Source organism: Pteropus medius, unplaced genomic scaffold (genome assembly GCF_902729225.1).
Source record: "Pteropus medius unplaced genomic scaffold, Ma_sr-lr_union100, whole genome shotgun sequence".
Lineage (NCBI taxonomy): Eukaryota > Metazoa > Chordata > Mammalia > Chiroptera > Pteropodidae > Pteropus > Pteropus medius.
Genome location: NW_024340701.1, coordinates 412,129 through 431,390, shown reverse-complemented (window position 1 = coordinate 431,390; position 19,262 = coordinate 412,129). Strand labels below are relative to the sequence as shown.

The 19,262-nt window shown below is 53.3% G+C and overlaps 1 protein-coding gene across 3 annotated transcripts in view; it reads right to left on the bottom strand.

The window, feature by feature from the left end:
• PTPRF (protein tyrosine phosphatase receptor type F) overlaps positions 1-19,262 on the bottom strand; it is an 82,588-nt gene that overhangs the window by 62,327 nt on the left and 999 nt on the right. For 2 of the 3 annotated variants that reach the window (XM_039883594.1, XM_039883600.1), the window contains exons 2-3: positions 13,420-13,506; positions 6,671-6,806 (exon numbers count right to left, since the gene is read on the bottom strand). In XM_039883594.1, coding sequence (XP_039739528.1) covers positions 6,671-6,761 — 91 coding nt within the window. In that variant the 5' untranslated portion in view covers positions 6,762-6,806; positions 13,420-13,506. The remainder of the gene's footprint in view (positions 1-6,670; positions 6,807-13,419; positions 13,507-19,262) is intronic. The other variant, XM_039883609.1, reaches the window with a different exon arrangement.

The following is a 19,262-nucleotide window of genomic DNA, read 5'->3' as shown; positions in this document are numbered from 1 at the left end:
ATGGTGCTGGTGACATGGGTCTGTGCAGACGAAATGTGATGATGACTATAAACTGCTTTTTACAGGCTCAACATATGGTGGGCCTTGCATGAGGGCAGCCATCACTCTCATTAGCATTATTAGCCTTAAAGCAATCCCACGAGGTAGGTAGTATTATCATCTCCATTTTAGATATGGGGAAATGGAGGCTCAGATAGAGCCAGGGTTTGATCCAGCATTCCAAATCCTAAACTCAGGACCCACCTGACTGCTCTTGGAGCAGCTAGGGTGCGAGGGCAGCTGGCTAAGAGGAGCCAGGGGCAACCTTGATAGAGAAGCACATAAGCCTGGTGGGGACCAGAGTGGTATGGGGACAACACAGGTTTAGGAAGCCTCAGTTCGTCTCACGCTTCCCCCCACTGCCCTCTGAAGGAGGCTCCAGACTCTCCCAGTTCTGCAATTGTCTGCATTACCTGTCCCTTTCAGATAGGCCCTGTCAGATACGACTCTGCCCCTTCAAGCTCCACCAGGGTGGGGCACATCTGTCCATCCCCACACACACTGCACACCCTCACCCACACCTGAGGACCTCCAGGAAGCAGCCTCCCCGCTCTCCTTCTGCACTGCCACGACCTTAATCTGGACACCACCTTCCCTTGACTCCACCCATCTGACAAGCTGTGTCCCTGCCTCCGGTCTTGCCCCCCGCAGCCTGTTCTTTATTCAGCAGCCAGGGTGAAATGACAGTCTCTCTGCCCTGACCAAAACCCTTCAAAGGCATGCCACTGCTCTCAAAACAAAATTTAAACTCTATCATGGCGGACACAGCCTGGACAGGTCTGACCCGGGACACTCTCCCCAGCCCCAGCCATCCCCCTTGGCCCCGAGCCCTGGCACTGTCCCCTGAGGCGTCAGGGTCTCTGCATAGCCTGTTCCTCTGCCACAAACCTCTCAGACTACCTCTTTACCCACTAATTCCTATTTACCTTTCTGAACCCAATTTAAACATCATTTCCTCAGGAAACGCTCCTTGGTCCTGCCGTTGTGGTCCCTACCTCTATTATCAGTTTCTGGTTTAAAGCTCTCTGGTAACTCCATCTGCCTCTCTCCTACCACTGCTCATGGTTTGTTATGTCCGTGTGTGAGGTGATCACTTTTTCCACATTTGGGGGAAATGACTATTTGAGTCATAGCTGTTTCCCCACTTAGAACAATAGCCCTGGGCAGGGCAGACACCATGCCTGCCTTGCTTCCTGCCGGTCGTAGTGCCCAGCCCAGTTCCTGGCACACAGAGGTGTGGAAGAATAAAGGAGCAACTGACAAGGGACGGCCTAAGGAGGATGGAGCCTGCAGCCCCTCGCGCACAGGGGGAAGCCCCTCCGCCAGGGAGAGAAACCCAAGGTGAGAAGCCCAGGGTAGAAACCCTTCTTGGCTCCAGTCTCAACACGTCTACACAGAAACCAGAGACTGGAACCTGCTCAACCTGAATGGCTGGGCGAGTATGCCTAGGGGGTGGGGTGGGGTGGGGCGGGGCCTCACTGCCAAACAAAGAACCAGAAACCGGGGAGAGCCAGGTATGGGTCAGGAGAGAGAGCAGAGAAGGGGAAAGGCCTCGGTACTGTGTGGAGGCTGGACAGGGCCCAAGACCTGGGGCCATGGAGGAGCCAGAACACCCCTTGGAGTCTGGACAGGGGCCAGTGCCCCACCCGGCCCACCCACCCACCAGACTCTGGCAAGACTGGCAGTGCTGCCCAAGCCCAGTGCTGCCCAGGGGGCAGGCCCCTCCCTCAGTCTGGCCTCACCCTGGCTTCCCTCAAACCCACCCCACCCCACCAGAAGGCACCTCACACATCACAGGAACCAAAGCAAACTCCAGCTCATCCTCCTCTGAAAGCCCTGCCATGCCCTCACCTTTTGTTTACCAGGCAGACCTTTGGGGAGCACAAATCTGACCATGTTTCTTCCCAGCTCCAAACCCTGTTTGTCTCCCCTCTCCCCTCCCCACACTTGCTCCTGCTAACCTCTCCAGGCTCACCTGTCTTGACTCTTTCAAAAAAGGGCATGTGCCATGGGCCAAGCACTGTTCTAGATCACAGCTTGGCCCCAGTGGACTCGCTACCCCCCACCTAGGCCTGCTCTGACAGGCCAGGCCCGTGGGCACCTCCTTGCCTTTGCCTGTGCCCTGCCCCTCTGAGGCATCCCACCCCCAAAGCTTGTGGAAGCCTGTTCTGCATCCCGAAGCCCTTGATTTTCCCAGCCCAGCACTGATCATCACATGTCATGGTGACTGGTCAGGTCCCCAGGTCGGTGGGCAAAAACCAGGTGACGTGATCACTCTGCCCAGTGCTGACCCAGAGCTGAGGGTCTGAAAAGAACTTCCGAGACCATGTGCCAGGAAGAGCTTTCTGTCCCACCAGAACGTGACTCCACCTGTCCCCTATCCCACCACAGGGGCAGCACAGCCCTTTAGGCAGCAGCTTCCAGGAGCATGTGCCCTGGGGCACTCTCAGGCAGCACAGGCTGCTGAGCCCTTGCAAGGTGGGAGGGAGTGGCCTGCGAAAGGAAACAGTAGGCTGGCCTGGGGGTGGGTGGGCACACCTCCCAGGGTCCAGCCCTGGGGACAGCCAAACTGGGCCACCTCCAAGGCTCCTCCATGGGAGACTGACTGCTATTTTGTGCCTTCCCTGCGGAGTACCCATATACACCACAAAAACAGCACACGGAAACAGAGAGCAGACACGCAACAGCAAGGGACTGCCAGGCAGGGGAGGGAGCTCCTGGAGAGGCGGATTTCCCAGGCCCTAAACTGCCTAATGAGCTAAGGACTCATTACTGCTGGCTCCTGTAACTGTTGATGTCCCCAGGAGGGAGACCCCTCGGAGACAACTCTGGGTTCCCTGGGACACACAGGAAGCCCTAGGTCACGGCCTCTGTTGGGGAGAGCACATACTAGGTGCCAGGTGCCTTGAACACGTGACCTCAGCTAACCTTTCCAGGTAGTAGTGATCATCCTCATTGTGCAATAGGAAAACAGGACTGAGAGAGAAAGCAACCTGCTGGAAGTTGCACAGAGGGCACAGTCTAGACAGGCCACCAGGTCCTGTCTACCCATAAGGACGAGGGGCAGAGCACTGCAAAACTGTGTGTAGCACTCTGCCATGTTCCAGCTCCACAGGCTCTGGAGAGAGGGGGAATGATATGACAGACGCATCCTCCGCTACTCAGGCTCTTGTCCCCACCCACCACCCACCCCTCCAGCCATCAGGCATCTTGCTCTAGGCTCCTACGATGCCAAGTAACTGGGCTATAATCAGGGCCCCTCACCTTGTTACCTCATACTGTATTCCTGCCTCTGTCCCATGCGGTCTGGAGACAAAAGGAAGATAGTTCTCACTGTGGCTCTCCCATGAGCTCCATGGAGTCCAGGGCCTGTCCCTGCTTCTTCTCGTCTCATTATACGATAACCCCATTAGCAAATGCCCACTCACCCTTCAGGGCCCTTCCAGGAAGCCTTTCAGCCCTCCTCCCAAGATGCTCGGGTCCTGCCTCTGTGCCAGTGTGCCCCCAACACAGCACACGCTGCAATAACTCACACTGCAGATTCTGAAGGCAGGCCTGTATGGCTTCTTTCTACCTAGCACGTGACACACACGGTAGACCAGCAGAAACCTCTTTCTGCTCAGGACCATGTCTGGCTCCACAAGCCTTCCCCTCGAGAGCCACCAAGCCCCAGGCTAGGGAAACTGCTCAAGCCCCTCATGCCGAGGTCTCCACTGGAGCTGACTGGGCATTGACGCTGGGGCCTCTGGGCTAACTCTTGGCAGCTGCTTCTCCACACCCTCCTCCCTCCGCTTCCCTCAGAGGCCAGGGCCCCCACCATTCATTTGTCTCGTTAAGAGGCCTATAGAAACACATTTGTCTGCTCCGCGCTTCACTGCTCTGGTCGTTAATTCTCTGGGGTGCCTGCCCTATCTTTTGCAGCAGCTCTGTCCATATTTGCTGCTCAACCTTAGCTAGAAGTCTACCAAGCCCAGACAAGTCTGACCAACGGGAGGGGACAGATCCAAAGTGTGTGCAGCGTAAGGCAGACCTGTAGGACAGAACCTTCCTCCTGGGGCCACGTCGCCATGGCCCCCAGCCCAGGTCCTTGTCCCACAGCTCTCTGCCTAAGAGCAGAGCCCAATACATCTATTTGAGTGTCTCTAGCTGGTTTCTACATTCAAGACCCTGGCCTTTGGGCTCTGGTCCTTAAGGAACCAGCATGAAGGTTCTTGGACGCTGCTCTAAAAACTGTTCTGATCTGTCCCAATTCCTACTGGGGGTCCAGGCCTGACTCTCCCCCTCAACTCACTCACTTACCACACATTCTTAAGACCTGAGCTGGACAACAGCCTGACCTTCCCCCGCCCAAGAACTCACAGTCCAATGGGACAGGCAGGCCTGAAGGAGATGGTCACAATGCTGTAATCTGACAGGAGCACGGAGGAGCAGCACATGACCCAGGCGTCCAGAGGAAGTGACAGCTCCCGGTAAGAAGGAACCGGTCAGGTGAAATGGATGGGGAGGAGTGTTCCAAGCAGAGGAAACAGAAGGAACAGAGGCCTGGAGAGCACATGAACAACTGAGAAAAGTCAGCATGGCGGGGGTGTGGGGTGGTGGGCAGAGTGCAGGATGAAGCTGGCAGAGGCCTGACAACGCAGGGCCTGGGGAAGAGCTGAGGCCTCTAGGCTTGTTCTTGAAGGCAACAGGAGAGGAGAACGATGGGCGACATGATCAGGCTTTCATTTTGCAACATGACTCTTACTCTGGAATGGATTATGGATGATGCGGGAAGAGAATGGAGGCAGAGAAGCTATCAGGAGGCTGTTGCATACAAAAGCCCAAACCAGAGCCGAGGGTGGCTTGGGTGAAGGCAGTGGAGAGAAAAGTGGATGCATTCCAAAGATATTTAGAAAGTAGAAACAACAGAACTTGGTGATGGATTAGACGTGGGGTATGAGAGGGAGGAGACTGGGAGGAGGCCCAGCTTTCTGACTTGGGTGACTGGGTGGGTGGTAATGCCATTCGCCAGGAGGGAAAACACAGGAAGACGAGCAGGTTTAGGGGGATGAGAGTGAGGGGTACAGGTTGGGGCATGTTGAAGCCTGAAGCAGGAGGGGAAGGCAGTTATTCTCTCAGGATATGTTGACTCTGAAAGCCCAGCTGGGCGGTCGTCCCTCTGCCCTCACGCTCCTGTATGCAGGCCCTGGGAGTGTCCAAGGTGGGGTAGGGGGATCAGGATAGTACTGTAACGTCCAGAGGCTACTGACCCCACCTGACTCTCGACAAGCCTTTGCTTTTCTGCCAGCGTGGAAGTCACACCTGATGACTTCTACCCCAACCTGCCCCTGCAGGCTCAAGCCCTCTCCCAGCGGCCCCAACCAGGCCTGGAGATCACCCCACCCCCTAACTCCACTCTACTTCAGCTTGCCCAGCCCTCTCATTGCCAGAGCCTCAATGCTCCCATTACCCCGCATCCCCACATCCCAGGAGTTATGCCTTCCCCTTCCTCCTGCCCTTCTAGCCCCACCAGGGCCCAGACTGGGAGGACAAAGGGCGGGAGCTCCAGTCCAACCCCTCTCCAGATCTGGTCCTGAATAATTAATGAGCCATTAGGAGAAAGGGCCTGGGTGGAGCAAAGAGAGAGATCTTTGCCTAGAGACTTGAGAGGGGGTTGGGGGAAACTCTATGGCCTGCTGACCCCCAGGGTGACCCCTGGGTTGGCTCTTGGCCACTTCTGGGCTCAGGACAGGCTGGGAACAGCCCCATCCCCCAGGGACCTTGGTTCCGACCTCGCCCCTCCCCCTCAGTGTGCAGATTGGCTAAATCAGCCCTGTGCCCCGCCTCCTACCAGTAACCAAGCAGTGGTAACCATGGTGACGGGGTGGCTGCGGCCAGTCTCCTAGTGCCAGGCAGGGGGAAGGGCGGCAGGAAAGGGACCAAAGTTCAGAGTTGGATCTGGGCAGGGGAAGGGGACAATCCCACCTCCCCCAACATACACAGAGAGGGGCGCTGGAGCCCAGCTCCCTCCGGGCCCCCCGATCTTCCCCTGATTCCCATGGCTGAGGGGCTGGGAGGACAAAAGGAAGGGCTCAATGTCTCTACACCTGAATCCTGAGGGTCTAGCCCAGGGGATGAGCTACAATGCTCTGGCTTCGGAGCCCTCCCGGGACCACTGTGGACACATGTGGTACCCCATTCCCACGTCCATTACACTTCCCTTCTGTGTTGCACTCCTTCCCCTATGCTCATGCCAACTCCTGACATGGCTCTGGCTGTGCCTTCTGCACAGATATGCAGTGGTGGGCACAGCACACGCCTGAGCACGTCACCCAATGACCACATGAATCCCAGACATGTCTCACCCTCCGCCTATAAAACAGGGTCACACTTAAGACATGCCCCACCCTGCAGTGCCTTCAGGGATGTGCAGAGACCTCACAGGATGCACCGAGAAGCATGGGGCTGGGGTACTCCTTGGATAAGGGCTCTCCATATGAGGGGTTCTTTCTAGGACAGAAGGTCTAGAAGGCTATCTAGCCATCCTATCTCTCCTAGTAGCTGGTCCTGTTCCCTATCCCAGAGTCCTGCTGCTAGGAGAGATGCTTCCTTTTGACCTGTGAGATCCCACACCTTGAGGAGTCAGACTTACTGTCACCATGGGCACCTGCCACCAAACCAAGCATCACGAGTGCAGGCACAAGGGGCACCATCATCCTCCCTGGGACTGGATCAGGGGCCATCCAGGGCTCCACCAGCACGGCCAGCCACAGCCCAGGACAATCTACCTGTGATGGAGAGAAGGGCAGGACCAGTTAGCTGGCATCCACTACTGTCCCTACTGCCCACCCATGCCACTTCCTAGCCTCACTCACCACCCAGACTCCTGCTCATCCTCACTGAGCATCCAGAGCCCAGTTCAACAGTCCCCCTCCCCCTTGGACTGTGCAGGCTCCTCAGTGAATCTCTAGTGATTCTCTAATACAGCCCAACAGTCACACTACAGGGAGAGTACAATAGGCCTTTAGGTCATTTCCTAAACCTGAATCAGGGGCAGGGAGGGCTACTGAGACCAGAGGGTGTACAAGATATGCTCCTTCGGACCTTGAGTTTCCAACTTGCCTCCATAAGAGAACAGGGACAGAGAAACAGGGTATGAGAGACACAGAGACCAAACAAAACAAGACAGATAGGGAGGAGGAAGAACTGAACAGACCCATAGACGCTAAGGACTCCAGAGTCCCTGGAGCACCCTGTTCACCTTCCTCTCCCAACAAGGAGGGACAAGGAAGGCGGCCAGACCCTGCATGCAGCCCCCAGAGAACAAAAAGCAAACAGACAAGACCCATGTATCAGAGGCTTGAAGCCAAAGCCACATCCTGTCTGGGCTCATCTGGACATTCAAGATGAGTTGTACCTGCCCACCTGGCTACCCTCATCCTATCCGATTCCCATAGCACCTTCCCACTCCAAAGGAAAACTACAGGGAGGCTCTAGTGGCCAGGAATAAGGGTGCTGGGCCCTAAGATTTGCCCCCATACCTCCTATGCTCTTGTCACAGCAGAGGTATGGGCAAACTTCAGGGAGCCGTATGCTCAAAGGTGCCAACCACACTGAGGCAGGAACCCGTGCATGGGGAAGACTGCATTTGGGATTGGCTGAATGCCTCTGGCCTTTGCTCACAGGTCTCCTCTCCTGGTGTTCCCTCTGTACTCTGCCAGAAACCTGTGTGAAGCCTCCGACATGGCCAGGCCATGCAGTACAGACACACCGCTCTCACTCCATCCTGACGGGGAGCTCCTGAGGGCCTCTCTCTCATGTCCTCTATAGGGCTTTAGGGGATTCACGCCAGTGTCCACCAGCTTTGCTCATACCTTGCTCTGAGCAAGGGCTGCACGTGACAAGTCCCTCGTTAATGTTCTAAAAACACCATAAGACCGAGAGGAGGAGCAAGTAGTGGTGAACACACCTTGAGACCCGGCAATGGTACCCACTGACTCTGGTGGGAGAGCTGTGATCAGAGCCAGGTACCAATAGATCCATAATTGAAAAGAGAATCTGCAGGTGACAAGAGGCAGGGCTCAAAGACGGCTCTGCTTCTTCCTAGAACTTGAACCCTAGTCTCAACTGAGATAGTCAAAGGTCATGAAATCACAGGACAAGAGGTGAGCAAAGGTGCTGGGACAAAGCAGGCAGGACCGTGAAGTGGAACAGGGGCGGACCACAAAGGGAAAAGGGTAAGAGATGTCCCTTGTCCCAGATCTTGCCAAAAGTCTAAGACAGGAGCTGAGCAGCAAAAGAAAGTTGAAGAAGCATGGTGAGCATACAGCCCCATCTACACTACGCCGAGTTCCCGCTCAGTGATCAAAGAGCTCAGGTGGCTGATACCAAAAGAGAGGGAGACCTTATGATGAAGGCCAATTTGGAATGGAGGTCACATATCACAAAGTCCTGTCTGGGCTTGGTCATCACAGCACAGTGGTGCAGCAGTGTAGCCAACAACAGAATTCAACGTCCCAGCAGACATCAGGTGGCAAACTGCTCAGCTAGGCTGTCATGGGGATATAGTCTCCCGATACAATCATTCTATAGCCTCTGGTACAGACATCATGGGTTTACAGCTCAGTGATACGCTGCATCAAAGGACAGGCTGAGGGCCTAGTACAGACATTATGGGGGCAAAAATATTCACAGAAGTTTAACCTCAGGTATAAGCATCCGGTGTGAACCCCTCAGGGCAGACATCACAGGGGCTTAACCCTCAGGAACACATTATGGGGGCATTTCTCCCTGGGATGGACACAAAAGGGATGAAGCTACGTAGAACAGACATTATGAAAGTACAATTAAACAGCACAGTCACTCTGGGACATAACTCCCCAGTACAATCATGATAGTCTTAATCCCCTATAGCTGTCCTGGTACACACAGCAGTATAATTCCCAGGTGTAGACATCACAGAGGTGTAGCCGTCTGGTTCAGACATCAGCACACGTGTACACAGAGAGTCCAGACATCAGGGGGTGTAGCTGCCTGATAGACATTACAGGGGTATAATTGCCCCACACATTAGCATAGAGGTGTAAGCCCGTTACAGACATCATGGAGATATCAGTCCCTGCTACCAATATGAAAGGGGTATATATCTCCTATACAACCATCATGAGGGCATAACTACAGAGCAGACACCATGGGGGACAATCGTGGATGAGATTCCAATCACCAGTGTCGGAGAACCAGGGCCTCTGATAACTCCACCCCAATGTGACAACGACAAGGAGCCCTTACTTGAGGACTGACTCTAGGAACCCCCTGTGTATCTGGGTCTGGGGTGTTCAAGACACTGTTCTGATCCAGAAAGCAGGATAGACAAAGGTGGAGAAGCCAAAAAGACATTTCCTCCCCCAGAGAGCTCTCCCAGTGGCCCACGGACACAGGGACATGGCTGCCGAGAGAAGTGGAGACACGGGGACACACAAACATAGACATATTCTCGGAGAACTATTCAGATTCAGGCAATCACATAGCTGTCTGAGCCAGGGCCTCTCCTTCACCAGCTCCTGGCATTAGCAAGCTGCCTCCCACTCCGCTCTGGGCACAGAGCCTGCCCGTGTCAGGCGGTGCAGGCCGCTCTCAGCTCTAGGGCCCCGCCGTCAGAGTCCCGGATCCCCCGGCCTGTCCCCACTCCAGAGTGCTCAGGGTCACCTGAGTGGGGGAAGGGAGGAGAGAAGCAGGGAGGCGGGACTGATGTTAGCCTTGCCGGGAACCTTCTGAATCCGGCATGACAGTGTTAAGAGCAGAGCGTCCACTTCCGCCAGCATGGCTGGGTGAGTCTGGGCTTTTAACGCCTGAGATGAAAACAAGGCCTGAACGCTTCACAGTCAGGCGTGTCTCTGAATTGCACTGCGGACCACTGGTTATACCAAACTGGCATACTTGGGCAGGAAAACAACTCTATACTGTATGATACTACAGACTATAATTGGATGTAATTTTTTTAAATAGAGAATAATTTTAACATATCTTTTTCCTTTGCTAAGTCAGTGTTAAGCTGCCAACTGCCCTTTCTTGGGAAGAGCCGTCCTTTCTCCTCAAATTCTGTCCTTGGTGTTAAAATGTCCTTTCTTGTATGAAAAGATAGTGATAGAAGATAGCACTTTATTTTTAATGATGTCCTTACTTGACAAAATAAAAAACTGCCAACCCCATGTCTGGCCCCAAGTACTTTTGACAATTATACCAGTTGGTGAAATTGAAGACCCTGGGAGCCACTGTTTTGAGGAAAAAGGAAGGAGGAACAGATACCACACACAGCCAGCCACAGGATTCAAATATGAACGTCACAAAAAGGCATGTTACACAGAGGTCCTATCACTTCCATGCAGCCCGACCTAACCACCCATCAGCCTTAGAGCCGCCCACAGAGACTGTGTGATGCCAGAGATTTCAGGGGGGTTCCCTGGCTGGAGAATACCTAGGATCATTCCAGAGTCCTCCTCATGAATATGCAAACACAGATTGATTTGTTTCCCTTGGGCACGTGTTATTATTCACAAATATTAATTAATCTCCAAATACCACCTGTTCCTCCAGCCTCCTCCTCGTCTCCTCCCCACACCAGGATCCTGGCTCCCAGGAGGCTGTGGCCCTAAAATGGACATCAGCAGGAGGGGTACTCAGGGCCCCATGGAGCACTGGCCAAGGGGAGAGGCCAGTGCTTGGGCAAGAGGAGCCTGAGGGCAGGGAGAGCTGGGAGCTGTTCATCTTCTAATCAGCAGGCAGCTAACCGAGCACTTCTGTCACGTCCTGGGCAGTTCACCGCGTGGCACTGCAGCGGTGGCCACGGAGGCGGAAACAGGCTTGTCACACTTGGGAAGGGAAAACCAACATGTGTCTAGCTCTCACCAAACCAACCGCCGGATTATGGCGGGAATAAATCAGAGGCTCAGCAGCGACCCCGGCCTTGGGGAAGGAGGTGGACAGCAAAGAGTCTGTGAGCACAGCCAGGAACAGCTCACCTGCCCTTTCACGGCTGGGACTCCCAGCCCTTAGCTTCTTGGTCTCCCCTGGGAATGGACTGGGGGATTAGGAAGAGTGTTCCAAAATCTCTCGGAGTAGCACAAAGTCCTGCAGAGGCTTAGCTCTGGGGGCAGACCAAGGGAAGCAGCAGAGGTACCTTCCTACAGCTATAATCCCTAAGCCACCAGCCCTCAGCTTCCTTCCTCAGGGGAGTGGAGCCTCCCTTCGGGTAATGTTCAATGTGGCTACTTCCAGGCCTCTCCACTTGCTGTTCTCTGTTGGGAAGAATGCCCTTCTCTTGCCCCCAGCCACCTACTCACCCGTCAGAACTCAGCTTAAGTGGCCAATAACTACAAATCTCCCTGGTTTTCCAGATTTGCACAGATTAGTGAAGGCAAGAGGTGGTACAGACTAGTGGTTCTCAGTCTAGGGTAATTCTGTCTCCTGTGGGACATCTGGTAATGTCCAGAGACATCTGTTAAGACTAGGGACAGTGCAGAAGGGCAGGTGCTACTAGCATCTAGTGGGAAGAAACAAAGGATGCTACTATATCTCCTATAACAACAGGTCAGCCCCCAACAAGAAAGGATTATCTGAGCTAATGTCAACAGTACTGAGGTTGAGAAACCCTGATGTAGACAGCAAGATCTTTTGCTGACGTAACCTAGGGCCTATTCTGGTCCTTGCCCCAGAACCTAGTCCCCTATGAGCACCCTGAGCCCCGTACCCAAGGAGGCCTCAGCCTGATTTCACTCTAATATTAGCTGTCCCTGAGTCTCAGGACCTCAGAACACCTTCCCCTCCCCATCCAAGTCAGCCTTGTCTCCAGAAGCCACATCCTACCCCAATCCCTTTAGACATGCCAGCAGGACACAGGGTTCCACTTTTAGGCACCTTTTCTGATGAAATTGGGTTCCCAGGTAGGTCAGACCCATCATCTCAGGATGAACAGGTAAAGGGACAGATGGTATCTGCACAGTGAAGGGACACACGGTATTCCCACGCCTAACCAACCCATCTGACCTTTCTAACCTGTGACAAGGCCTTTCTTGCAGCAGCTTCTAAATAACTCCAAAGCCTATCTCACTACGCACAGGACCTGGCCCCCAGCAGATACCTAATATGTGTTCATTTCCCTCCTCTGCCCAGGCCAGACCCTTCTCTTCCATGCCTTCTTCATTCAGCGATCTGTGCAGAACTGTTCAGTGAACCTGCTGGGCCCTGAGCCAGGAGGCAGGGTGATGAACAAGACAGTCATAGGCTCTGCCTTCAAGAAGCTCAGAGAGGATGGCCTAACTAGAACTCACCCTCCCTGATCCCACTACTCTTCCAGGTTCCCACCTCAGTGACAGCACTACCACCGACCTGGTCACCCAAGCCAGCCAGTCCTCCAATGCTCCCCTTTCCTCATCCCACACACCTAGGGGGTCGGTAAGTTTGAATCTGCCCTGTATCTATCCCAACCACCACCACGTTAAGACCTTATCACTGCCTATCTCTTTAGTGGGCTTTCTGCCTCCAGTCACTCCCTTTCAATCCATCCTGCACACAAACCAATGCCCCTTTTTAACTTACAATAATGCGAAGCTGATCATGTCCCTCAAGCATGCCCTGTTTGCTGCTTTATTCCACAGGAGACACACAATGTTTCATAAATAGATAAAATGGAGAGATGAATGCATGGATGTTGCTTCTCTGCTTAAGAACCTTCAATGCCTCTAAGTCACCCTCAGGAAAATGCCCAGAGTCCTGAGACTGACGTCCAAGGTCCAACATGCTCTGACTCCACTTTAACTCTCCAACCTCATTCCTTGAAACTCCAACCCACCCACTTGTGCTTCTAACAGAAAAAAGTAGACCTCGAGGAGACAAGGAGGGATGTGCCCCAGATCCTGGGGGGTACCCTATTCCTTTTACTACAATCTACAGTCGACAAGAACAGTCTTTTCTATAGAAACACAGTGTATGGGAAAGCAGACAATTCTGGTGTAAGTTCCAGGATGTCGCCCAGAAGCCTATTTTACACCTACATCAGCTGACAAGCTGCATATCAGTCCCCACCCACTGCTATCATCCGTTCTGGTCAGAAACCTGGGAGTAACCCTGACACCTCCCCTCCCTCATGCCCCACATTCAGTCCTTCACCATGTCCCGTCTACTCCACCTCCCTAAATAGCACTCAAATCCCTTTTCTCCACCTCCATCGCCACCTTCCTGGTCCAGGCCTCCATCATCTCTCAGCCACACGCACAATGGATCATGCCAAGCCCCTAGGGATCATCCTTCAATGGCTCTCCACCAGCCTATGTCAAAACCCAAGCTGTTTGGCCTGGCCTGCAGGGCCCCGCTGCGCCCCCAGCCGCGCACATTGGGCATACTCACCGAATCTTTACTGGCTCACACCAGTCACTCTCAGTCACTCTGGGACAACCAGCATTGAGGGCAGGGCACCGGGGCCTCCGCTCCTTCCTGCAGAGAGAAGAAAGGATGAGACCATCGAGAATTTCATCACAGTAGAGTATATACTGACACAAAAAGACATTCAAATTTTGCTGTTTACGCAAAGGGGAAAAAAAGGCAGGTTACGGAACTGTTTGTGTAAGATGATCTCCACTTCACTCACTCACTACCTTCTGAGCACCTACTACCTACCAGACTTTCTTCCAGCCACCCAGCTTATAGCTGTGAACAACACAGACCAAGTCCCTGACTTCAGCAGTAACCCTGTGTCCAAACTCCTCAGCATAACCATCCAGCCAGAGGAGCAGCGGGCATTACCCACCTCTGCAGCCTCACCTGCGCATGTTTTCCTCCTTCCCACCAGCCAACTGCAAAAACTTCTTCTTCTCATTCTCGAATGTGCCACATTTCTTCCAGTCTTCCAGCCTTGCTGTATGCTACTGCCTGAAATGCACTATCCACATCCTTCTAGCCAACTAAATACCCCTCGGATCTCAGAGCTGATGGCGCTTTCTCAGGGAAGCCTTCCATGGTGTCCCAGAATACATGCTGGACCCTTGCCTTGGAGCAGGGACCACAACGTGATGATCTATTTACACATTTGCTGAGTGGTCACTGAGTCATGAGCTTGGCGTGCGCCTGTCTGAGCACCGTACCCCTAGCACCCAGCAGAAAGCTAGCACATAGTAGGTGCTCTATCGAGGTCTGCTGAATGAGTGGATGAACGCATGAATGAGTTCACAGAAAACAGCCCAGCCTGGAAGAACCACACTAGCATATAGGCAGCCTTCAAAGAAACTTTGGAAGGAATTTTTATTTTTGACTTTCTGCTTCTCTATAATTTTTAAAAGGAAGGTGTGCCCCTAGATGCCTCCTCCACTGGCACACACACAGCGACAGAGCCCGGCCCCTTCCTTCTAGAACCATTACTGACATCCTACCAGCGTGGGCACCATCCTGGGTGAGGGTAGGGGTCAGACACACCCACTCCATCTCACCACTACCTCACTGCAGCTCAGGGACTCGGCACCACTGGTGACCACTTGATGCAGGCTGCACCTCACAGCGGCCTTCTCCTCAGTCTCACGCCCCCACATGCACATCAATCCCCACCCTGAACGGCAACATTATCGTGGCTTCTCCCAAAGTGAGAACACACAGGAAAAAGGCTCAGGGAGCGCTGTTAACGGCCCAGGCCACCCTCCCTTACCTGGGAATAGTCCTCACCTGAGACTGACTGCCTTGGCCAACATGGTGGATGTCCTCATTGACTAAAGACTCCCCAACCTAATACCATCAACACTGACCCTGGAGCTCACACCCTCTCCTGCCTCCATCCCCACCCTGGCCCCCAGGAACCAACAGCCTCGGGCCTCACTCAGGATGGCTGCTTACTTTCCTCTCCCAGCCCTCTGAGCTTCTCCACAAAGTTCCCTGTGGCCACTGCTCCCAGCACACAGGCTGCCAGGCGGGTCTGGCCAGACAAACCAGCTTCCGTGTCTCGAACTCAAAGGCCCGTTTGTCTGGGGATGTTCACGGAGCTCACAGTGCCAGATGTGAGGCTGTTGGCTCCACCTTTGCTCAGGGACCTTGGAGCAGAGTTCCAGGAGGAGGACAGAGAGGTCTCCCAAGCCAGGAGGCAATACTGCTACAACCATGACCGCACCAGGAGCTCTGGGCCTAGTGTCCTGAGGCTGGACCTAAAGTGAGCAGGAGCCACACCTGGAAAGAAGTTATGTGCTCCAAATGGCTTGAAGGCAGTCAGAGAACAGATAAAACGAGCACTTAGAAAGACCCTAGAGCACACAGAACAGCATCAGGGCAGGATTCTAGAATAGCCAGAACAGCTCCTGGCACCACACCAGTCTGGGATCAAACCGGCCTCCCCAAACCATCTAGACAGGCAATCAGAATCACCCCTCGGCTTCACCAGAACCACTCTAGACTTAACCTGGGACGAGCCCAGAATAATCGGAACTGCTGGTTACACCCAGAAGACCAACTAGAAAGCTACTCAAGGAGAACCTGACTGGTATTGAACAGGTTAGAAATCACTAGTTGGCACCCAGAAAGGCCTCAGAAGGGGTGAGTTTGGCAGCTATGACTAAGACCAGGTAAGAAGGCCTTGGCACCAGCTTGGGGCTGGCCCCCAGAAGGGCTCTCCATCACCTGCCAGGCCTGGAACCTGGCCTGGCAGCGGGAGCAGGAACAAGTTGAAATCTAGAGAAGCACAGACACCGCTCTGGAACAGCCCCAGGCAGCCCCTATGGCTGCACCAACAACAGTCCCCAGAAGCAGCAGCTAAAACACTGCCTAAGAGCAAAAACCATTGTTCTCAGATCTGGAGGCTGGGGACACACAAAGTCCAGGTACCTCTGGACCTCAGAGGCAGACAGACAACAGGAGGAAAGAACCTCGCTAGATGTCCAGGGGTGGAGAAAATGGAAAACTGAACACACTGAGGCTGCCCCTTCTCAGAATCCCCTCTACCTACTCCAACACTGGGGCCTTTTCCCCAGGGCTTCTTCCTCTCAAGTCTTCTCACACCAGCCCACCTGAAGGTCAAAAATACCTAAGCAACACACACAATCCCATAGATGATGAGGGATGTGGGCTGGGCAAAAGCTTTATTGAGCTCCCTCTACTTGCTAGCCTAAGCTCAGAACTGCAGCTACTTTAGGTGAGCAGGTGCCCTAACCACAACAACGTGGAGTTTTTAAAGCTCCTTCCCATTTTGATGGAGGTGGGTTTGTACCACCCTGTTGATGATGATTATAATAAACAACTGCTAACACTGAGATACTGCTTACTAGATTCCAGGCCCTGTTCTAAGGACTTTCTGCATATTAACTTTAATCCTCATAACAACCCCATGAAGAATGGAATTCTATTACATATGTTTGACAACTAAGAAAACTGATGCAGAAATGTTAAACAACTTGCTCAAAGTCGCACTGCAATGAAGTGGAGTTGAACCCCAACAGTTAGAAACCTGTCTGTGCTCTTAACCACTGAGGCTGTCTTCTCTTGATGAGCACAGCTCCACAATCCTTTCACAGAGCTCTCTGTCCTTTCTCTGGCCCAGACTGCTCTCTTAAACTCCAGATGCTCACACCCAATCCCCTCCTGGATGTCCCCCCAACCCCAGAAACTCAACTGCTGCATCTCAAAGGCAATGTGTCCAACCATGAACTCATTATCTGTCCCCCTGCCTCCAAACTACCTATCTTCCCAAGTCCCTAGTTCTGTGAAGTCACTTCCAGGAATCTGAACCCCTTCCTCTTTCTCTCCCTCACCTCACATCCAACGAATCATCTTGTCCTAATAAATATTCCTTCTAAATAGCTCCATGCTACTGCCCTATCCAAGCCACCATCATCTCTTGCCTAACTTACCTGCACCTTCCTTCTCTTCGGGCATCCTGTCTCCATCCACTTCCTACAGCCAGAGTCCCCTTTTAGAAACATAAATCTGATCATAACACACTCCACACCCCAAGCTTTAATTCTTTGGTGTCTCCCTTCTGTGTTCTCAGAGTAAAATTATAACTACTTAACAGGACATTCAAGGCCCTCTGTGATCTGCTATATCTCTGAATACTCCACAAGTGACAAGACCTCTGAATCTTCACTCATATTGTTTTTCTGCCTGGAGTGCCCTTTCTTAAACTGGCAAACTCCTATTCATCCTTCAAAACCCAATTGAGATAGCCCCTTCTTCGTTTCCTCTGGGACTATCTCACCTTGACCTCTGACTCTCCCCTGCCTTATCACATTGAACACTCCCAACATTCTAACCTCAGCTCAGAATTACAGCTGCTTTAAGTGAGCTGATGCTGCCTCTTCTACACAGCTGTCAGTCCACTGGAAGCAAGGCGGCCTGGCTGCAAGTGCCTAGCCCAGAGTCTGGCACACAGTCAGCAATCAATAAGAGGTTACTGAATTGCTGTGCATTCCCATGATGCAATCTGTCCCCCCAGGGACCATGAGCTTCTCAAGGGCAAGGCCCTGGCTGCGAGCTTGGTCCAAGCACACAGCAGTGTCAGTCACATGGGAAGTGGCTACCACTGATGCTGATGCACTGCCACACAGTTCCCTTGGATTCTCACAACAGCCCTGGCACCTGACCAGGGTTGGATTAGCTGCCCCATTTTAAAGGGGGTCAAACTGAGCCTCAGGGAGGAAAGGATCTCCTCAAGGTCTCCAGCTGGGAAGTAGAGGAGCTGCAGTGTGTGTCATAGGCTCTACAGAGGAGTTCTGGGTCCTAACTTCCCCTGACTGAGGAACCTCAAGCCCGGACTCCCAGTTAGGGTGATGGGAGAGAGTGGAAGTAGCACAGATTGCCAAGGGCAGCGTTTTGTTGCATATCAACGCCATTTCCAAGAAAAGTTTCAGCAGACTCAGTCTCCTCTTACTGCAGCCCCCTGCCCAAACTGTTTCACCAGCACCCAAATCTAGCCTCCTCTCTCAGAAGCCCTGCACACCACATCTACCCTTGCAGGGTGCACAAGGCTGAAAAGAGAGCTTGGGAGGTGCAGGGAAGAAGAAAGGGAGGAAGGAAGGAATTATGTTAAAACAATTCCCTTGTTAAAGGAAAGAAGAAAGAGGGAAGAGAAAGAGCAGTGGAAAAGAAAACACAACTGCAGAGACATTTGGTAAGGGGGACACTGCGCAAGCAAAAATGTACAAGAAAATGTGAACAAGAATGCACAAGACTGTGAGTGTGCACACACCCCTCCTTGGATGTGCACAGGGGCGCTGTGAGAGCACAAGCATAGAAGAGGTGCACGCTATGCAAACACAGCAAATTTCTGAGCTCTGGCTGTTGAGAAGGCCCAAGTGTGCAAGTGCGAGGGCAGGAAGGTAAGTGGATGTGGGTGGGTGACCTGGGTATGGGAAGGAGGAGGTGTGTGTGGCCTGGGGCTGCAGATGTGGGGGGCTGTGCTTGAGGAGTTACACCTGCTCCTTCTTGAAGCCCTAGGCTCATTCATATAATCAGTGAAAAACAGGGATTTCTTGCTCCCTGAAGCGAGAGTTAATAAGGAGCCAAGCATAGAATTTCCTGAGATTTCCTGTCAGAACCCTCCTCTGGAGCCCATTAGATCCCTGCTACCTCCCAAAGGATCCCTCAGCAGATCCTTTCCCTTCTCAGGGAATCCCTCACCCTGGAGAAGTCCCCTGGAATCATCACTCCGGCTCCTTTTCCAGGCCTCCCACCCCAATGCACTTTCCTGGATTCTTTGGCCAGATTCGGCTCCAGGTCACTCTGGATCCCAGCCCTTGTCTGTTCCAAAGCCAAAGTGGAGTCTTTACCCCCACCACTCAGCAGTCCACCCTCTCTCGCTGTGCCTCACTATCCCCTGGGGAATCCAGAGGATCCCCTCACACTGGCAGCCTCCTTTCCATTTCACAGCTCGGAGAGAGACAGGGCTCCCACCCTCCAACCTGCCCCAACTCGGGGGCCCTGTACTAGGGGAGGGGGCATGTTAAATGGGGAGAAAAGCCAGCCCCTCCCCCACCCCGGGGTGGAAGAACCAGAGGGGCGGCATTCCATTGAACTGGGGAGGGGGCCTTGCAGAAGGAGGCAGAGACTTGGGTCAGTGGGAGAGACATTAAGAGACTAGTGAGAGACACGACTGAGAGACCCAGGGAGAAAAACTCAGAGATGGGGGAGGGACAGCGGAGAGACCCCGGGATTGCCGGGCCGGTTGGGGGTGCAGGAGAGGCTGGGAGGCAGTGACACAGGGAGACGGCGATACAGAGACG